At 42.1% G+C, this 17,829-nt stretch overlaps 1 protein-coding gene across 20 annotated transcripts in view; it reads right to left on the minus strand.

The window, feature by feature from the left end:
- Positions 1-17,829, minus strand: part of GULP1 (GULP PTB domain containing engulfment adaptor 1) — a 1,414,565-nt gene that overhangs the window by 213,633 nt on the left and 1,183,103 nt on the right. For all 20 annotated transcript variants that reach the window (XM_073646319.1, XM_073646318.1, XM_073646301.1 and 17 more), the window contains one exon: positions 14,880-14,996. In XM_073646319.1, the coding sequence (XP_073502420.1) occupies positions 14,880-14,996 (117 nt within the window). The remainder of the gene's footprint in view (positions 1-14,879; positions 14,997-17,829) is intronic.

Below are 17,829 nucleotides of genomic sequence, written 5' to 3' on the forward strand. Positions count from 1 at the left end.
CATCGAACACCTTCCGGAAAGCCGCGAGGAAAGCCTGAAGGTCAGACATCAGAGGATCCCATCTCTCCCACAGAGGGTTAAGCCACGCCAACGCCTCTCTGGTGAGATGAGACATGATGAATGCCACCTTGGCCCGGTCAGAGGCGAACTGGTGCGCAAGGAGCTCAAAGTGCAGCGTGCACTGATTAAAGAAGCCCCGACATAGGGCAGGATCACCACTAAAATGTGGAGGAGCAGATAGCTGGGGTCCTAAGCCGGGTGCCAAAGAACCACTGGGGTGAGATGCCACCGGAACGGGTGCCGATTGGTTAGAGGCGGACAAAGTCGGGGTGGATAGCGTGTCCAGGCGGGAGTTGACTGTCCGCAGATAGGACAGGATAGTATCCTGCTGGGATCTCTGCCGAGAGACCTCTTGGCACAGGTCTCAGAGCGAAGGAGCCTGGGAGCCACCTGATTCCATGGCCTGTGCAAATTTTTACTGATCCGGGTGGTGGGACCTCTGTGCTGTGATACAAGGAGGGACCAGAGGGGCGTAACTAAGTACCTACCCAGACCGACCCTGGCCATACGGCGGCTTAGTCGACTCCGTGAACCAAGGAGGGACCGGGAAGGTGAACCAGGTGCCACACTGGGACTGACCTCGTGTGAGAGCAGGTGACTCCCACGGGACTGATGGCCGAAGCCGACAGGCACAAGCTGATGAGCACAGCTGGCAGACAGGCAGGTGATGTGGGTAGACAAGCAGGCGGGCACGGCTGATAGACAGGCAGGTGGGCACGGCTGATAGAGAGGCAGGCGGGCATGGCTGATAGACAGGCAGGTGGGCACGGCTGATAGACAGTCTGGCGGGCACGGGAACCTGAGGGCTGGAGAGAGTGTTAACACACAAACAACAACTTTGCACATGCACCTCCATTATGGAGAAGGTGCCAAAAGTAGGGGCATCTCTCCAGCCATTGGCTGGGTACTTTTAGGATGGCGCGTACGTCCCCTTTAAGAGGAAGGGAGTGCGCACATGCCCTAAGAACAGAGGCCGGGGATCTATGTGCAGTGCGCACCCCAGTCAGACGCTGCAAAGAGGACAGGGGGAGGAGCAGGGAACACTGGACCGGAGCCGCGGTGGTGAGTAGATCGGCGTCTCTGTCGGGCAGGATAACACTTCACTGCAAACTTACATGCCACCCATATACGAAATATATACTGCATAGTAACCTCTATTGTAATCCCCAGCACAAACACCCCAAGGAATGTTATAAAATGTAGTTTAAAGTAATAAAATAAACCTATTTGGGCAATTTGACATAGGCCATGTGCCAATAACAATCTGTCACGTGTCCTTACAATGTGGGTAACTTGTGTTTCAGTCCTTTAGGAGATGGTTAGATAGTGTGCCATAAATGCGAATACTGTTGAACCCACACGTGAGAGGCAGTCTATAGTGACCAAAGTGACTAAAGGGTGATGATTAGGTAACTGGAAGAATACAGTGGATGGTCACCTGGCACAAGAGAGGTGTTTTCATTGTCAAAATCTAAGTATTGGAATTTCTCCCCTTCTTCCTATTTCTGATTTCTTAAGTTAACATATTGTGTAACAGACTTCAATATGGAAGTTAGTTGGTGTATACACATGCACGCATGGTTACCGATGCATGTGTGAAATAGTTCCGTCACTTAATACTGTTACATGCGCTGACCAGTGAATTCAGCTTCAGAAAGATGTATGCATGAAACTTTGGGACATTTAGGTTAGCTCAGGGATGAGTAAATGCATGGGGCATATCCACTATAAAATAGAAGTGAGGCATTAATAAGTGAGCCAGCTTATTGGGCTACCCTGAAAGAACTCTGCAATCGACGTAATACACGTGGTATTAACATGAGAGAGACTATTGAAAGATATACACTTACGGTAGTTTCAGAAATGATCAGCACATAAGGGGCATTACTTGTTTGTCCCACTACATTATTATTGAAACCGCAATACATACACAATAAAAATAAATCCACTGCGTTCCACCTTCTTACCTGCGGCCATGGGAGCCATCTAGTGCTCTCTCTTAGCTCTTTCTCTCTGCTTTCTTTAAACAAGTTCCCTGATGAACCTTGCGGGAAAATGCATTGGGACATTGACCATAGCTGATTATGTGTATATTGTGGCATATGAATTATGTGGGACAATGGATTTATTTACTATTGAATAGCTATTGTAGTGGCAATAATAACCTAATGGCGACCATTTGGTGTTGCCCTACTACTTTTTAGACTCCTTGTTTGGGCTCTTTGTTATGGGACAACATACAGGATAATGTGTTTAATATCTAGAAGCATTTTATAATCTAAATGAGTGAGAGTGATTAATTAATGTTTTTTATATATTTTTGATCCTAGTCTTACCAAGATCTTAGTACCAATGTTTTAGTACCCTTATATCTAGGCTTGTAGTTTATGCACTATATATAACAGCATTTATTTGGCACATTGTAGAACAATGTCTTGTTTTCTGAGAACTAATCAATGTTCTGTCCTCATATTTGTTTTTTTCTCTGGACAATATTACTCTATGTATGTATATTACTCTAAGTAGTAAACGCAACAGGGCTATTTCAGGATCAGTCCACATTGAGTGAGTTCGGCATATTGCTGATGTTAGGGTGCCATCCTCCGAGGCTAGAAAGAGTGTAGTAGGGCTAAGTAGGGACAGGAGGTACCAATATCTGGTTACGCTTTCCCCATATATTTTCTCTTTCCTGTATCTACTGCTTATTCACAAAAAAATGTTGGGTGCTTTTGTATGCTAAAATCATTTACCTTTTATTACCCTGTCTACACTTGATTTTGGATAACTGGTGCTTTTTAATACATGTCAAATGAAGTTTTATTGTTTTGCTGGGGTTTTGGTTTTTGGTTTGTATTAAAGCGGACCTGTCACCATGCCAAAAGTGGCCAGTTTTGGTTCCTATTTTAACTGTTCCCCTGATTAAATCGTTTGTTATTTTTTTAAAAATCCACCATATGGTTTCAGAAATTTGGGTCTTTTACATATCAATTCAAACATTGATTTCACAGTAAAAGAGCAACTGACTGTCCATGTAAAGGAATTGTTGGACTTGTCTTTGAAAGAGCTACATGCACATATAAATACAGTAGTCTGGACATAAAATCCTGTTCATAGCAGGAGCCCGGACTGCTACCCCAAACGGGGCTCAAGGGAGGGCCTCGTGACTCAGGATGTTTGCTAGGCCTGAGTTTTGGGTATTAGTGGGTTAACGTGTAGGAATGAACATGAGGAGGGAAGTTTAAGGGAAGGTTATAGGAAAAACCAAAGATTTGGAGCTTACCTGATTGGTGGGGGGGTTGGTCTTCAGGCAGGGATATTTAAGGGCTTGCCTCTGGAGGATGGTCATTCTCTGTGATGGCCTTTGTACCCGGAACATCCCGCCCACCCGTCCCTATTATATTTCTTTTTTTAATTTTATAAAATGTTATAATTTGTCACAGCGGTTAGCGTAAAAGGAGGGGAGTTTTGAAGGAAGTTGATTGCACTGAAGGACTAGGGAGCCCAGTGCAGGGATGGGTGACTCTCATCGGGTTAAAGGGCTTACAGAATTGTAAACGGGTCCCTACCGGGCTGGGTCTCAGCAGGACATTTGGTTCCAGGCAACATTCAGCTGGGGCCCCGAGCCGGTGCGGCGCGGCTGGGCACTGGTGTGGTGGAGCTCTTTCATTGCAGTTTAAAAATGGTTGTGTAACCATCAATCCCCACCCTCCTTTATGGTGGTCAGTTTTTATTATGGAATTTATTGTTTAATGTTTGATATATTTTATTAAATAAATTGAAGCCATAATCATCAACATTAACAGAAATAAACACCTTGAAATAGATCACTCTGTTTGTAATGACTCTATATAATATATGAGTTTCACTTTTTGTATTGAAGAACTGAAATAAATTTACTTTTTGATGATATTCCAATTTTATGTGAAGCACCTGTATATATATTTTTATATATATATATATATATATATATATATATATATATATATATATATATATATACACTAGATGGTGGCCCGATTCTAACGCATGGGGTGTTCTAGAATATGTATGTAGTTTATTCATGAAGATTTAAGAATAATGCAATGAATACACAGGATTTTCCGGGTAAAATATATACATTATCATTAAATTTTATTGCTCATAGAACTTAATACAACTGAACGAAATTATTAAACAGATCATCAAAATATATAAACCATTACATGAATATCTAACTGTATTTAAATAAATCATTGGACGAAAGAAGTACATCGACACTATAATATATTTGTTAACAATATCAACCCAAAATATTTTTGTGCACCACATTTCTTGTGAATACGTTTTGACTATCTATAAGCAACTTTCCTTATAAAGAGGTATGAAGAACTTGCACCTTGACGTTGAATCTCATTTTAACTCTTGAAAATGCAATGTAGAGGTGTCCATGACCAAAAAAGGGCTCCGGTAGATATATGCCAACACGGTGTAGAGTTTGACCTTGTGACTTGTTTATTGTCATGGCAAAAGCTGGTTTTACTGGAAACTGTCGATGCCGAAGCCTAAATGGAAGACCGGTGTCCGAAGGACATAAATCAATGCGTGGAATGAACACTTCGTCTCCTTTTGCTGATCCAGTGATCACTCTTGCTTGAATTACGTGGGAATGGAGTCCAGTAACAATAAGGCGAGTTCCATTACATAGACCATTTTTTGTATTTAGATTCCGCAGCAACATTACGATTGTTCCAACTTTGAGTTGTAGTCTGTGGGATGGCATTCCTTATGGCGTAAGACTATTTAAAAATTCAACTGGATAATGCTCTCGTTCATCTTCATTGTCTACATCCACTGAATCATCACTTTTGTACAACTTATACTCTCCAGGCATTCTATCCATCACACGGGAATTTAGCAGAGCCACGTCATCGTTCTTGGGACAGAGAATTGCATAGGAAGAGGCCCTCTCAACACTGCTTTGGTCATTCACATCAATTTCAACGCATTGTCCAAAAACATCACTTACGATGCAGTCAGTGCACAACATGTCTTCTGGTATTTCAATAATGTCTTCTCCAAGGTTGTATTCGTTGCTAAGTTCACCGTTACCAAGTTTAAGAAGCCACTTGCTGTACTCTGGGTCAGAAGACCGCATGTTGTTAATTAGTTGGAGTTTATTAAACTGTTTCCAAAGGTCAGCTATTTTTAAGCTGGACTCGATAACATCTGTTCTTGTTCCATTTGGTATGACTGGAAGGCATTGCTTAAAATCTCCGCTAATGATAAAAACTTTACCTCCAAACGGAATTTCATTTTTTTCAGCAACATTTGTAGTCATTACTTCACGCAGAAGTCTGTCAATTAAGCTCAAAGCGTATTTGGGTGCCATGGTGCACTCGTCAAGTATCAAAAGCTTTGCGTTGTTTAACTGTCTTCCTGCAAATGTGTCTTGTTTTATTCTGGAAACTGAGATTTCATTGACTGGAACTGGTATCCCAAAGAGTGAATGGATAGTGCGACCTCCTCATAAAAGGTTTGCTGCAATAACTGTTGTAGCCGATGGCAATACGACTTTTCCCAACCCTCTAACGTGATGCATTAAAACTTCACAGAGGTATGTTTTACCGCTCCCTCCTGGACCATCAATAAAGAAACATTTTGGCCTTGCATCTGCTTAGTTTTCTATAGCGTTCACAATAGTGTCATATGCAATCCGTTGTTGTTCATTTAAGGAGTTTCTCTTCTCTGTTGCCAACAATAATTAGTAAGCTTCGTCATACTCTGGAACTTGTGGAACTTGAATTGCAGGCTGTGGCAAATGAAAGTCTGAAAACATTTTTCCATGCAGTAGTAAGACATTTTGGACATCTTGCATGGCATAAGATTCGCAATTTTGACAATTTCCACTTCTGTTGTGAAGACGTAAGCAGTAATCCTCGATTATATGTTCTTTGAAATTTGTCCAAAGTTGAGCCGGATTTGTAGGCGGTCCAAATACGCAGATGTAGGCAAACAATTCACGAAGTTTCTTAGGCATATGTAGGGTAACTGAGTCTTCTAAAGTACAGTACAGATCAAAAGTTTGGACACACCTTCTCATTTAAAGATTGTTCTGTATTTTCATGACTATGAAAATTGTACATTCACACTGAAGGCATCAAAACTATGAATTAACACATGTGGAATTATATACTTAATAAAAAAGTGTGAAACAACTGAAAATATGTCTTATATTCTAGGTTCTTCAAAGTAGCCACCATTTGCTTTGATGACTGCTTTGCACACTCTTGGCATTCTCTTGATGAGCTTCAAGAGGTAGTCACCAGAAATGGTCTTCCAACAATCTTGAAGGAGTTCCCAGAGATGCTTAGCACTTGTTGGCCCTTTTGCCTTCACTCTGCGGTCCAGCTCACCCCAAACCATCTCGATTGGGTTCAGGTCTGGTGATTGTGGAGGCCAGGTCATCTGGCGTAGCACCCCATCACTCTTCTTCTTGGTCAAATAGTCTTTACACAGCCTGGTGGCCGCTGCAAAGCTTGGCAAGCTCACACACGTGCTAGCCCACATGCTAAGCTTGGTGGTTCAGTGGTTTCTTAAGACCAACCCAGATTTGTCAGAGCTTCTGGTCAAGGTACGCCACATCAGTGCCCATTTCCGCAAGTCGGCTACAACTACCGGTGATCTGGCAGTGCTGTAGCAGTGCATGCTTGTGCCAGCTCACCAACTGGTATGCGACATCACCACGCATTGGAACTCCACACTTCACATGCTAGCAAGGCTTTGTGAGCAGCATAGGCCAGTTGTTGAGTACCAGCTCCAACATGCCAGTCGGCATTCTGGTCAGCCTCCGTACATAACTGAAGAGTGGGCATGGATGTCTGACATTTGTGCAGTTCTCCAAAACTTTGAGGACTCCACAAAGATGGTAAGCGGCAATGATACCATAATCAGTGCAACGATCCAGCTTCTGTGCTTACTTAAACAATCACGGCTCACAATTAAAGCTTAAATGCAGACCAAGGGAACACATAAAAGTATGACTGTATGAATGGTTGTTGTGATGAATATAACACACTTATATCAGAAAAATTACATACAGTCAGATATGTGGGATAATGGTGGCAACCTATACAGTCGGCAAAAATGACTAACATGAGAGAAAAGGAAGAAAAAATGACCAAAGAGTCTAGAATCAAAGTGTCAGATTAAAGTTATATTTTATTAAGGATCAGGATGATAACAAACATCAAGGAAGGGGAGCACGTGCAAAATGGTATAACAAAATATTAATTGCTACAAACGAAGCGTGGCCAAAACCAAAACGTGGGTTGGGGTGGGCGGCATGCTGCTCAGAGTCCCTTTACCAGTAAGCATTCTACCATTGTTCTATTTCCCCCTCTGGATTTAGTTGAGACAATAAGAACTAAACGTGATGCTATAACTATACCCTGTTTGGTGCATGTAGCTGCATGTTCTTTTGACAATTATACATTTTTTCATGCAGCATATATAAATTTTTAGATTTTCTTCTATGGAATCCTCATTTTTTATATATTTTCATGTTTGTAACAATTGATATTTTGTGATATCATTTTGCACGTGTGCCCCTTCCTTGTTGTATGTTTGTCATCATCCTGATCCTTAATAAAATATAACTTTTTAATTTGACACTTTGATTCTAGACTCTTTGGTCGGTTTTTCCTCCGTTTTTCTCATGTCACAATTAAAGCTGAAGCTTCGCAAGCGGACCAGGTAGAGATGGAGGAAGACATGAGACAGGGAGATACTACCCAGCCTCATTTCATCTGCTCAGTGTGGATTGGGTAACAATGAGGAGGTTGAGGCTCAGGAGGATGAGAAGAACAAGGAGCTGGTTGCTAGTGAAACAGAGGCTAGTACCCACACAAGCCTCGTCCCGTCTCTCCTACATGAATTGGCTGAGGAGTGGAATGAGGAGGAAGAGATGGAAAAGGAGGAGGAGATGGAGAGTCGTCATCATGGTGGAGACAAGAAAGTGTTGGCTGTAGGGAGCTTGGCATACATGGCCGACTTTATGTACCGCTGTCTTTTCCATGACTCTTGTACTACATTCATCTTGGCCAAAAAAAGAGTACTGGTCGTTCACCCTGCTAGACCCACGCTACAAGGAGAACCTTAGAGGGAGAGGTCTACTAAAATGGTGCTATACCAAAAGGCCATTGTGGAAAATATGTTGAAAAATTTCCATTAGACATTGCTAGCGGCAGGGGGCAAGCTTCCTTGCCCAACCAAGGGGGAGAGACGAGGGAGACACACACCAGGTACAGCAGAGGCAGAGGTACACTGTCAAAGGCCTGGGCCAGTTACATGACACCCTCCCAGCGTCCATGCCCTGATGGCCGGGTATTTTTGACAAGGAGGAAAAAGTTTTTAAAGATGGTCAAGCAATACCTGGCTGAAAAAAAACAGTGTGCTCCCTAATTCCTCTGCGACCTTCAACTATTGGGACTTAAAGCTCGACACCTGGCATGAGCTGTTCCGCTATGCCTTGGAGGTGTTGTGCTGCTCTTGTTTGAGCGAGTTTTTAGTGCCGCCGGGGATGTCATAACAGACAGGCGCTTTCGCCTGTCAACAAAAAATGATACCAGGCTCACTTATAAAAATGAACAAAGCCTGAATTAGTTCTGACATGTCCACACCACCAAATGACAGCACATAAAGTGTTTTTAATTTTCAATATTTGAATGAGGGCCGCCAGTTCATAGAATCATAGAATCATAGAATGGTAGGGTTGGAAGGGACAACCTGGGTCATCTGGTCCAACCCCCTGCTCAAAGCAGGATTCACAAAATCATCCCAGACAGACACAGTATCTGTCCAGCCTCTGTTTGAAGACGTCCATTGAAGGGGAACTCACCACCTCTCGTGGCAGCCTGTTCCACTCATTGATCACCCTAACTGTCAAAAAGTTTTTTCTAATATGTAATCTGTGTCTCCTCCCATACAGTTTCATCTCATTGCTTCTAGTCTATCCTTGTGCAAATGAGAATAAATATGATCCTTCAACAATGTGACAGCCCTTGAGATATTTGAAGACAGCTATTAAGTCTCCTCTCAGTCTTCTTTCTTGCAAGCTAAACATTCCTAAATCCTCATAGGACATGGTTTGCAGACAGGTCACAGTTCTCGTCGCTCTTCTCTGAACTTGCTCCAGTTTTTCGATGTCTTTTTTAAAATGTGGTGCCCAAAACTGGACACAGTATTCCAGATGAGGTCTGACCTTGAAGTTGATGCCTTCAAGGGTGTATGAATGACTCTTCTTAAACTTTTTTTTTCTGACTTTGCTCTATGTGCAAAGACTATGAGTGTAGAAGTTCCACAAAAACACTTTCTTAATTTTTTATGAGGCTCTCCAGTTGGTTCCAGCAATGGTGTATGGATGACCCGGCTTGTAATTTTTGGCAGGTTTTGCACTGTGAGCAGAGCTTTTATCAATGTAGGAGTACTATATTTGAATGAGGCACTACAGTTGTTGCCTTCAAGGGTGTATGGATGACCCTACTTCTAATTTTTGGCAGGCTTTGCAATTAGTGTATAGCCTTTATGAGTCTAGGAGTACAGCTACATGACAATTTGAACAGAGTGTGTATGAGGCCCTCCTTTATGTCTAATACAGGGTGTATCTGAGTCCCTCGTCCATCAAATTTTTGGAAGTTCTTGCTTCCTTCAAAAATTACATTGAAATTTCCAATTTTTTTAATGAAAATTTTAATTTTGGCGTACTTAAATTATTTTTTTAAATCCTTTTTAAATTTTGTTTTATATGCAAATCATTATACAGGAAAGAATGTTTTTTTTTCCCTGTAAAGTCAAATTTCTCGTTGACTTTGAATGTTTTATTGTGAGTCCTAAAGTGGAGTAAAAGTGTGACACTTTTGTTTTCAGCAGTGATTGGGGAGTCAGAGATGCTTCCAGGGGTCTTCCCCATGCTGTTATCCTTCCATTCAGCACTTTTTCCACCTTTTTCAACATTTTCACTGCCCCCCAGACCTCCTTGTAGGGTCTGCCAGAAAAATGCTTGAATCTCCCTTTGACTTCCATTTTAATTGTTACTCGAAACGAGCATAAGAGCATTAGGAATTGCTTGGTTCCAGTAATGAGTATCCGAGCATTTTAGTGCTCGTTCATCTCTAATAGATAGATTGGTAGCAGCAGTTAAATGGGACGTACAGGCATGTGATAGCTGCAGTCATGGTAAATTACATGTAACAGGGAGAAATAGGGACACAGCACTAGAACTAGAGAAGAATAAAAGAGTGATTAGATGGTATTTCATCATTTTAGCTGTATTGTTGCCTGAGGGCAGCTTTTTAATTAATTTTAACAATGCTTTTACCCTTCAACAGAATGGCTTCGGAGAATAGCATGCAATTATTGCGCTGATTTCCATGCAGTAATAATGTTGGGTAAAAACAGTAACCAGTGGCATTCTAATAAGCTATCACTGACTAACAGAATGTCAGTCACAATTTTCTCAGCTACCCAACATGACCTGTGTTCTGGATCAGCAATTTTAATGACATTCCTAATACATAACCTGCGTCCTTCATGAATCATTACACAATCACATTATCAAGACATCCCCAAAACTTTACAGGAGGATCAAGAACAGCTTCTCAGATGTGTGATAAAAGGCAGAGAATCAAAGTCTGACGTCCGTCCCAAGCGGTAAATGTTCTTTATGTTATATTTCTATATGGAGGCTGACTGCATATGTAGGACAAAATATATTTTAAACACAAATGCAATTATTATATGAATTCATGTTTCAAATATTCACAGCTACAAATACAAGGTCTTGGCCATTCTGTTTCCCTAAACCAAAAACCATATTTCCCTAGGATGTCCCTCATGACAGCACGACGGGAGGTTGTCCTTCTCATCCTCTAGGGACAGGAAACACATGAGAGGTTAAAAGCCCCCCCACCACCACCACCACACCTTCAGTGTTTTTCCTGTCCCTAGCAGAACAGACGCAGAGAGGAGCGTATCTGCGCGGCGATTCATACCTGAGAGTCCAGTGGGATCGGGGGGAATCATCTCTCCCCTTATGGCAGACATGCGATCTATGATCCGTGAGGAAGTTCAGAGTTCAATCTCCAGCCTTATACCACCTCAGTCAGTACAGGAACCATCCCATCACAAAAGGGCTAGATGGGAGATGGTGGAATCTTCTGATGCAGAAGATTTTTCTTATGACTCTGAACAAGGTCTACAGACAGGAGAAATGTCACAAGAGGCCCCTTCTGAGAATCGGAAGAGATATCTCTTTTCATCCGAAAATAGAGATGAAATGGTTAGGGCGGTAAGGAATACTATGGGGATTGAGGATACTCAGATCCCACATATTATACAAGACAAAATGTTTGGGGGTCTAAGAATCTAGAGTAAAAGAGTGCTCTCAATCAATGAACATTTGAAATCTATGATCTTGGAAGAGTGGGAAGATGCAGAAAAACGTCTCACCATTCCAAAAGAGTTCAGGGCTCGCCTACCCTTCGGCCCAGAGGAAGTGAAAGTTTGGGATGAAGTCCCTAAAATTTACATACCTATGGCCAGGGTAGCAAAAAAGACTTCAATTCCTTTTGAGGATTCATCTTGCTTTAAAGATGGATCGGAAGGCAGATGGGCTCCTGAGAAGAAGCTGGGAAGCCTCAGCAGCAGTTATTAAGACCAATATAGCCGCAACCTTGGTAGCAAGATCTATGTCCATTTGGATAGATGAGCTGTCGTCACTAATTAAAACCAAAACTTCTCGGGAGGTCATCCTAGATACTCTTCCCATATTAAAATAAGCCACCCTGTTTATGGTGGACGCATCTACAGAATAAGTCAGATTATCAGCTAGAGGTAGCGTGTAATCCAATTCGGCAAGACGTGCTGTATGGCTAAAATCCTTGTCATACCTGGTCCTGGTATGTTGAGGTTACAAAACCATGGAGACAGGATTCAAACCTCTTCATTCAACGTTCAGGAAAAATCAAGGGCAAAAAAGCTTCAAAAGTAACCTTGGCCAGATGGATAACTACAATCATTTCAATGGTATAACAGCTGCAAGAAGAAGCGCCTCCACCGGACATTAAGGCTCATTCCACTAGGGCCACATCAGCCTCCTGGGCAAAAAGAGCAGGAGCATCTTTAGAACAAATCTGTAGGACCGTAACATGAGCCAATATAAATATCTTCTGTAGACATTATAAGTTGGACATTTCATCTACCAACAATTAGCCTATGGAAGGAAAGTCCTTCAGGCGGTAGTCCCACCCTAAAAATATGCCGTCTGATTTGGTATTACTCCCGTTGTGCTGTCATGAGGGATGTCCTGGGGAAATAAGGAATTAGTCCTACCGGTAATTGTATTTCCAAGAGTCCATCATGACAGCACTATCACATTCCCTCCCCGAATTCCTTATGCATATGGCAACCCAGAACATCTGTGTAAAGAGAATTCAACAAAACAGAATAAAATTCATCCATCCTGGTGTGGTAATTGTAAAAAACACTGAGGGTGTGGTGGAGGTGTGGGGGGGGGCTTTTAACCTCTCATGTGTTTCCTGTCCCTAGAGGATGAGAAGGACAACCTCCCATCGTGCTGTCATGATGGACACCTGGAAATACAATTACCGATAGGACTTATTTTTCCAAGTTGTTAATGTTGCTATTACAAAATCTTTTCATTGGTAAATATGCAAACATGTGTGAAATGCAAGCTGTTATCAAAACTTTAAAAATGAATAGCTTATCCTTACGATAAGCCATTAATATCACATCAATGACAGTCCCTCAAGGGTTAGGAAATGAGAGTGACAGTCTGCAAAGCTGATGTAGATACAAGAAACAGGGTGTTAGGTGTCTGCTGGAATTAAAATAGGTCCAGAACCTTCTGTGGTCTCCCATTCCAGTCTAGCCAGGGCTGATGCTGCTCAGCATCAATGTCTGTCCCAACACCTAGCTGGCCCACGAGACCTACAGGTTGTCTCTTGGGTCTTTGTTCCTAGCAACATGAAGGATAGGTTGCGGAGGGAGACAGGGCTGCTGAAGCCTAAGTCCAGTATTCTCTGTACTGAGCATGCTCGTGACATGGCGGACCGTGATTGGTGGTTTGGGAGTCAGCTGATCCGGTGACCTAGCACCACCTGATTGGTCGCGGGTGACGTCACCAATGGTGCGACGGTAGGCAGGGCTTAATCTTTAAAAAGCCCGCCCACAAACATGGCGGCGCGCTCTGATCATTGAGCAGTGATGGTGTTGTGTGGACGTTTGGTCTCTTGGGCTCCACGTGTGCTTTAGTTTCTGGCAGGCAGGTTTAGTGGAAATAGGCAGGCTAGATGAAATAGGCAGGTAGCTTCATCTGACAGTCTCGCTCTGACAAAGGGGTCGCCTTACACCCCGAGCAGTCTGCAGACACCCTATTCCCGGTACCACCTGTAAGCCACGTGGAGAGATACTCCTCAGTCCGGTAGCACGCAGGCTGAGGGCACGTATTCGCCGGCGTGAGTCACACACGCATCCTAGCGCCAACAGTGTAGTCCCTGTGCTGCAACAGGACTACAGATATATTATTTATCGCACATCTCTCGTGCAGTTAACGGAGATAGTGCGAATCCCTATTCCCGTTCCGGTGTGCTGTAACACGGAGGGGACTGCTATTTAAGTTGGTTGTTTCCTTCTCACCCGGAAGGTGTTCGGCCGCAGTCCACCAGGCTGCATCGCGGACCCCGGGTTCGGTTGCGTTCCATTATAATAAAGTTGTTTGCAACCGTCCCTTTAACACAGCGGAACAATGATGGTATAATCAAGCAGTTTATTCTCTACGCATTTAGAAGTTGAACTAACTTCTTCCTTCGTTTCTTAGTTCTAACTTCTTCCTTAGTTCTAACTTTGTCCTTAGTTGAACTAACTTACTTCCACTTTGAAACGCGTAGAGAATAAACTGCTTGATCTTACTATCATTGCTCCTTGGTTTCTTGTATCTTCATCAGCAGCGCGGACTACTACCCTCATTTTCCTAACCCTTGATTGCCAGGGATTTCCATTCTGAGGCTACTGCAGCAGCTGATTCATCCTGATTCATTCTTTGTGGTTTAACCCAAACCCGACAGGTGAGTAGTTCCTCAAATCATCTAACACCTTATTTCTCTCTTGGATAAGACCCTACTGCGCTTGGTGTCCCATTTTTCTGAATCGATGAGGGTCCGACAATCAGCATCGCCTCTGTCTAGCTGTTTGAAAAGACTGCAGCGCTAGAGTACAGTATTCCTCCATTGACTTCAGTTGATACATAGCTGACATACAATAAACGTTCGTTAAAAGAAACTACTTTTTTCAATAACCGCAATAGCTTTGAGATTTCAGAAATCTCTTGTACCCGCTTGTTTCTTTTCCTGACTGAATTTCAGCACTGTAGTGTTATTAAAATCTGTAGCATGTCAATTCTTTCATAATGTTTGCTGCATTTTTCACCCATAGAAAGAAATAAGTGTAAAAACACTGGGAAAGTGCAGCAAACAGGTTTTGACGCATTTTTGCTCCATTTTCACTGCGTTTTAGGTGAATAAAACTAACATTACTAAACATGTTCTGCGAACAAACACACAAGTAATCCACGTAAAAAATGCAGCTAAAAATTCTGCAAAAACGCTGTGAAATCGCAGCAATCCCGCATTTTGAACACAGCATTTTTACTGTCAAGAGAGCAGAAAAACTGCAGAAAAAATGCAGCGAAAACGCTGTGTGTGAACATAGCTTAACAGTGTGTATACAGTTTTATACAGATCAAGCACTGACATCACTGGACTTACCCTTTTTTGCAAGATAGCTATTTGTTTTCTTGTTTCAACATCTTTTCCTCCAGATTCAAGGAACTTTCTATATGCTAGATCAAAGGCTTGTCCAATTGTTAATGTAATCTCTTCAGCCTTAATAAAACAGAGACAGTTTACAAATTGTTTGCAGTACTTGTGTCTCCTTTATGTTCTTTTGTTTCAATAGCTTAAAAATGACTTGACAAAACGAGGATTGTTGCAGGTTAATAGTACTGAAAATGAAATGGAAATGTGTATGTGTAAAGGCCTATTTACAAGGGCTGATTATTTGTCAAACAAATATTTGTATTCACTACCCATCAGGACCATGAGTAAAGCTCATTTGTCATTTAGTTGCATCCTTTGGGGCTCATGCACACAACCAAATATATCGGACAAGTGCTATCCCTAGTTTTCATTGAAAGTACCCATGTTATTCTATGAGGCTGTGAACATGTCCGATTTTTTTCTCAAACAGAGTGGTCTGAGAAAAAGAAAAATCAGTCATGCCTGATTTTGAGCTGCGTGTCAGATCAAATTTTGCAATGCAAGTCTATTGGTCCGTGAAAAACATTGGACTGCATTCGAATGATATTGGTGAGGTCCGATTTTCATGGACTGACAGAATGGAAAGGGTGGAGAAACTATTTTATTTTTTCTATCCACCTTTGAGAAAAAAAAATCCCACTCTGATCAGAGACTGATTGGAAAAATCTGACTATTTTTCCCAGATGGAGAGAAAACGGTTGTGTGCACCTACCCTTGGGGTAGGTGCAGATAAGCATACTTTTGGTCCAAGTGCGATCCAACAAAAGATGACATCGCACTCAGACCAATCGTATACTATGGGGCCAAGCAAACGTCCGATTATTTCCTTGGACAGAGACTGTCTGATGAAAAAGTTCATGCATGCCCGATTTTTACATGTCGGATGTTTAACGGAGTGCAGTCCGAGTTCCACAGACTGAACCAATGAAGAAGATGGAGAAATTTTTTCTCCATCTCCTCCTCATCCAAGAGAATTGGATCACACTTTGATCAAACTCTGATTAGAGTGTGATTTGCATAATTGACCCGATTCTCTCGGATATAGAGAAAATGGTCGTGAGGCCCTAGCCTTAGACAAACATAAAAATGATAGTTGGCAGCACCACATTCCGTCATGTCAACAGGGATACACTGCCGACAATAATTGTATAGAGGATGAACGGTTGTACGAACATTCATTTCTTCACAGATCCTGCTCATTATAGATCCACATAGATGGAAGCATACAGTATAAACACTGATAGAAAATGAATGCAAACAGATGTAAAAAGCACATGCACAGCCCCCACTCTGCTCCTGACAGTGTTTCACAGGGTCCCATTCCAGCCCTTATGTGCATTTGAGAAAAAACAGTCAAACCAGTTGATTGATCAGGCAGATTATCTAATGTATATAAGGGCTTCATGGCTCTCCCTGACAGCTGATGTCAGGGAGGAGATGGATAGGGCATGTCGAATGTCTTCCTGTGACTCACTCTGCTCCTACAATTAAAAACACATTGCATGCATGATGTTAGGCCAAAATGAGGGGTCAGGAGAGACAGCTGTTGGCGGAATGTTGTATGGACATCTGAAGCCTCTATTTCTATTATGTCGGAGGGACATGGCTGCGTTACACAACAGGAGTGTACCCCATCGTATAATCCCGGTGAGCAATATGTGCCATGTGATGCCCACCCCCTTGCCATCCTGAAAAGGATGAAAAGAGATTCCTTTGACCTCAAATGGAGGAATAGTGACCTATGGCTAGTTTCAGGGGAAGAAGGGGACGGTAATTCCCCGGATGTTTTAACAGAATATGATGTAAACATACCCTTAGGAAACAATCAATTAACTAGCCTATAATAAAGGAGGTTATGAAGCTGATAACAAAAGAGGAGATTGGGGGTGCTAGTATATCTGCAAGATGTTGGATATTTGTTGCCTGAGAAGGTGGTAAATTATTGCAGTTGTATATCTGTGGTGAATGGACATTGCAATACTTACCTACAAGACAACCTATAAACCATTGCACAACAGCAATAAATTCAAAATATCAATTTTATTAAATATATTAAAATAAAAAAGAAAATAGAAAAAGAAAAGAAAAATCCAGCAGGTGGGATAACATACAAGGGGTACAAATATAGCAAGGAAACACAGTCAGTAATCAAATCATTAATATTAAATCCATAATGGTAATTAAATGAGACTACCAGTATAATAGTAATGAACAATTCGGCACATGATAGATAAGAAAATATTAATTGAAACTACATAATGTCAGAATATATATGGAGAAAAAAGTTTTTCCCAAATAAAGTGACAGTGCACATAGTAAAAATATACGACAATTCAAATACAGAATATGTATTAATAGACCTAACAATATAACTAAGTTAACCTGACCAGATGAAAAAAGTGACAGTACATAAATAGTGAATAGGCCCATGAACATAATCAGGCAACAAATTCATCAATCTCATAAAAGTGACAGTGCATAGTAGTAGAACCATACAAAATATATATGGAGCTCAAAGGACCAGGCATAAAGTGTCCCAAAGTGAGTAAAGAACCAAGTAAAGATGGAACACAGACGTAAAGTGCAACAGCAATCAAGGTATGCTTACCACCGAGCAGATTGTACCCATAGCAAACACTTCCTAACGGGCGTTTCGCTGCTGCGGGCTTTAAACAACCCAGCAGGAGTGCACCCCATCATATAATCCCGATGAGCCATGTGATGCCTGTGGCGCCCTGCTGCGCATTAGTGCCACAGAACCCAGAAGGGTGCATGGATGGACTTCTCCACAAGAGGCCCTCACACATTCACACACCTCCATCCTACCACCTCAGACCAGCAGAGGGAGCCCGTTAGGGATATATATAGGGAGGGTGGAGCCAGGCAGCGGAGATTAGTT

This window comes from Phyllobates terribilis, unplaced genomic scaffold (assembly GCF_046119375.1).
Source record: "Phyllobates terribilis strain yellow unplaced genomic scaffold, ASM4611937v1 Scaffold_9__5_contigs__length_417890890, whole genome shotgun sequence".
NCBI classification, from domain to species: domain Eukaryota; kingdom Metazoa; phylum Chordata; class Amphibia; order Anura; family Dendrobatidae; genus Phyllobates; species Phyllobates terribilis.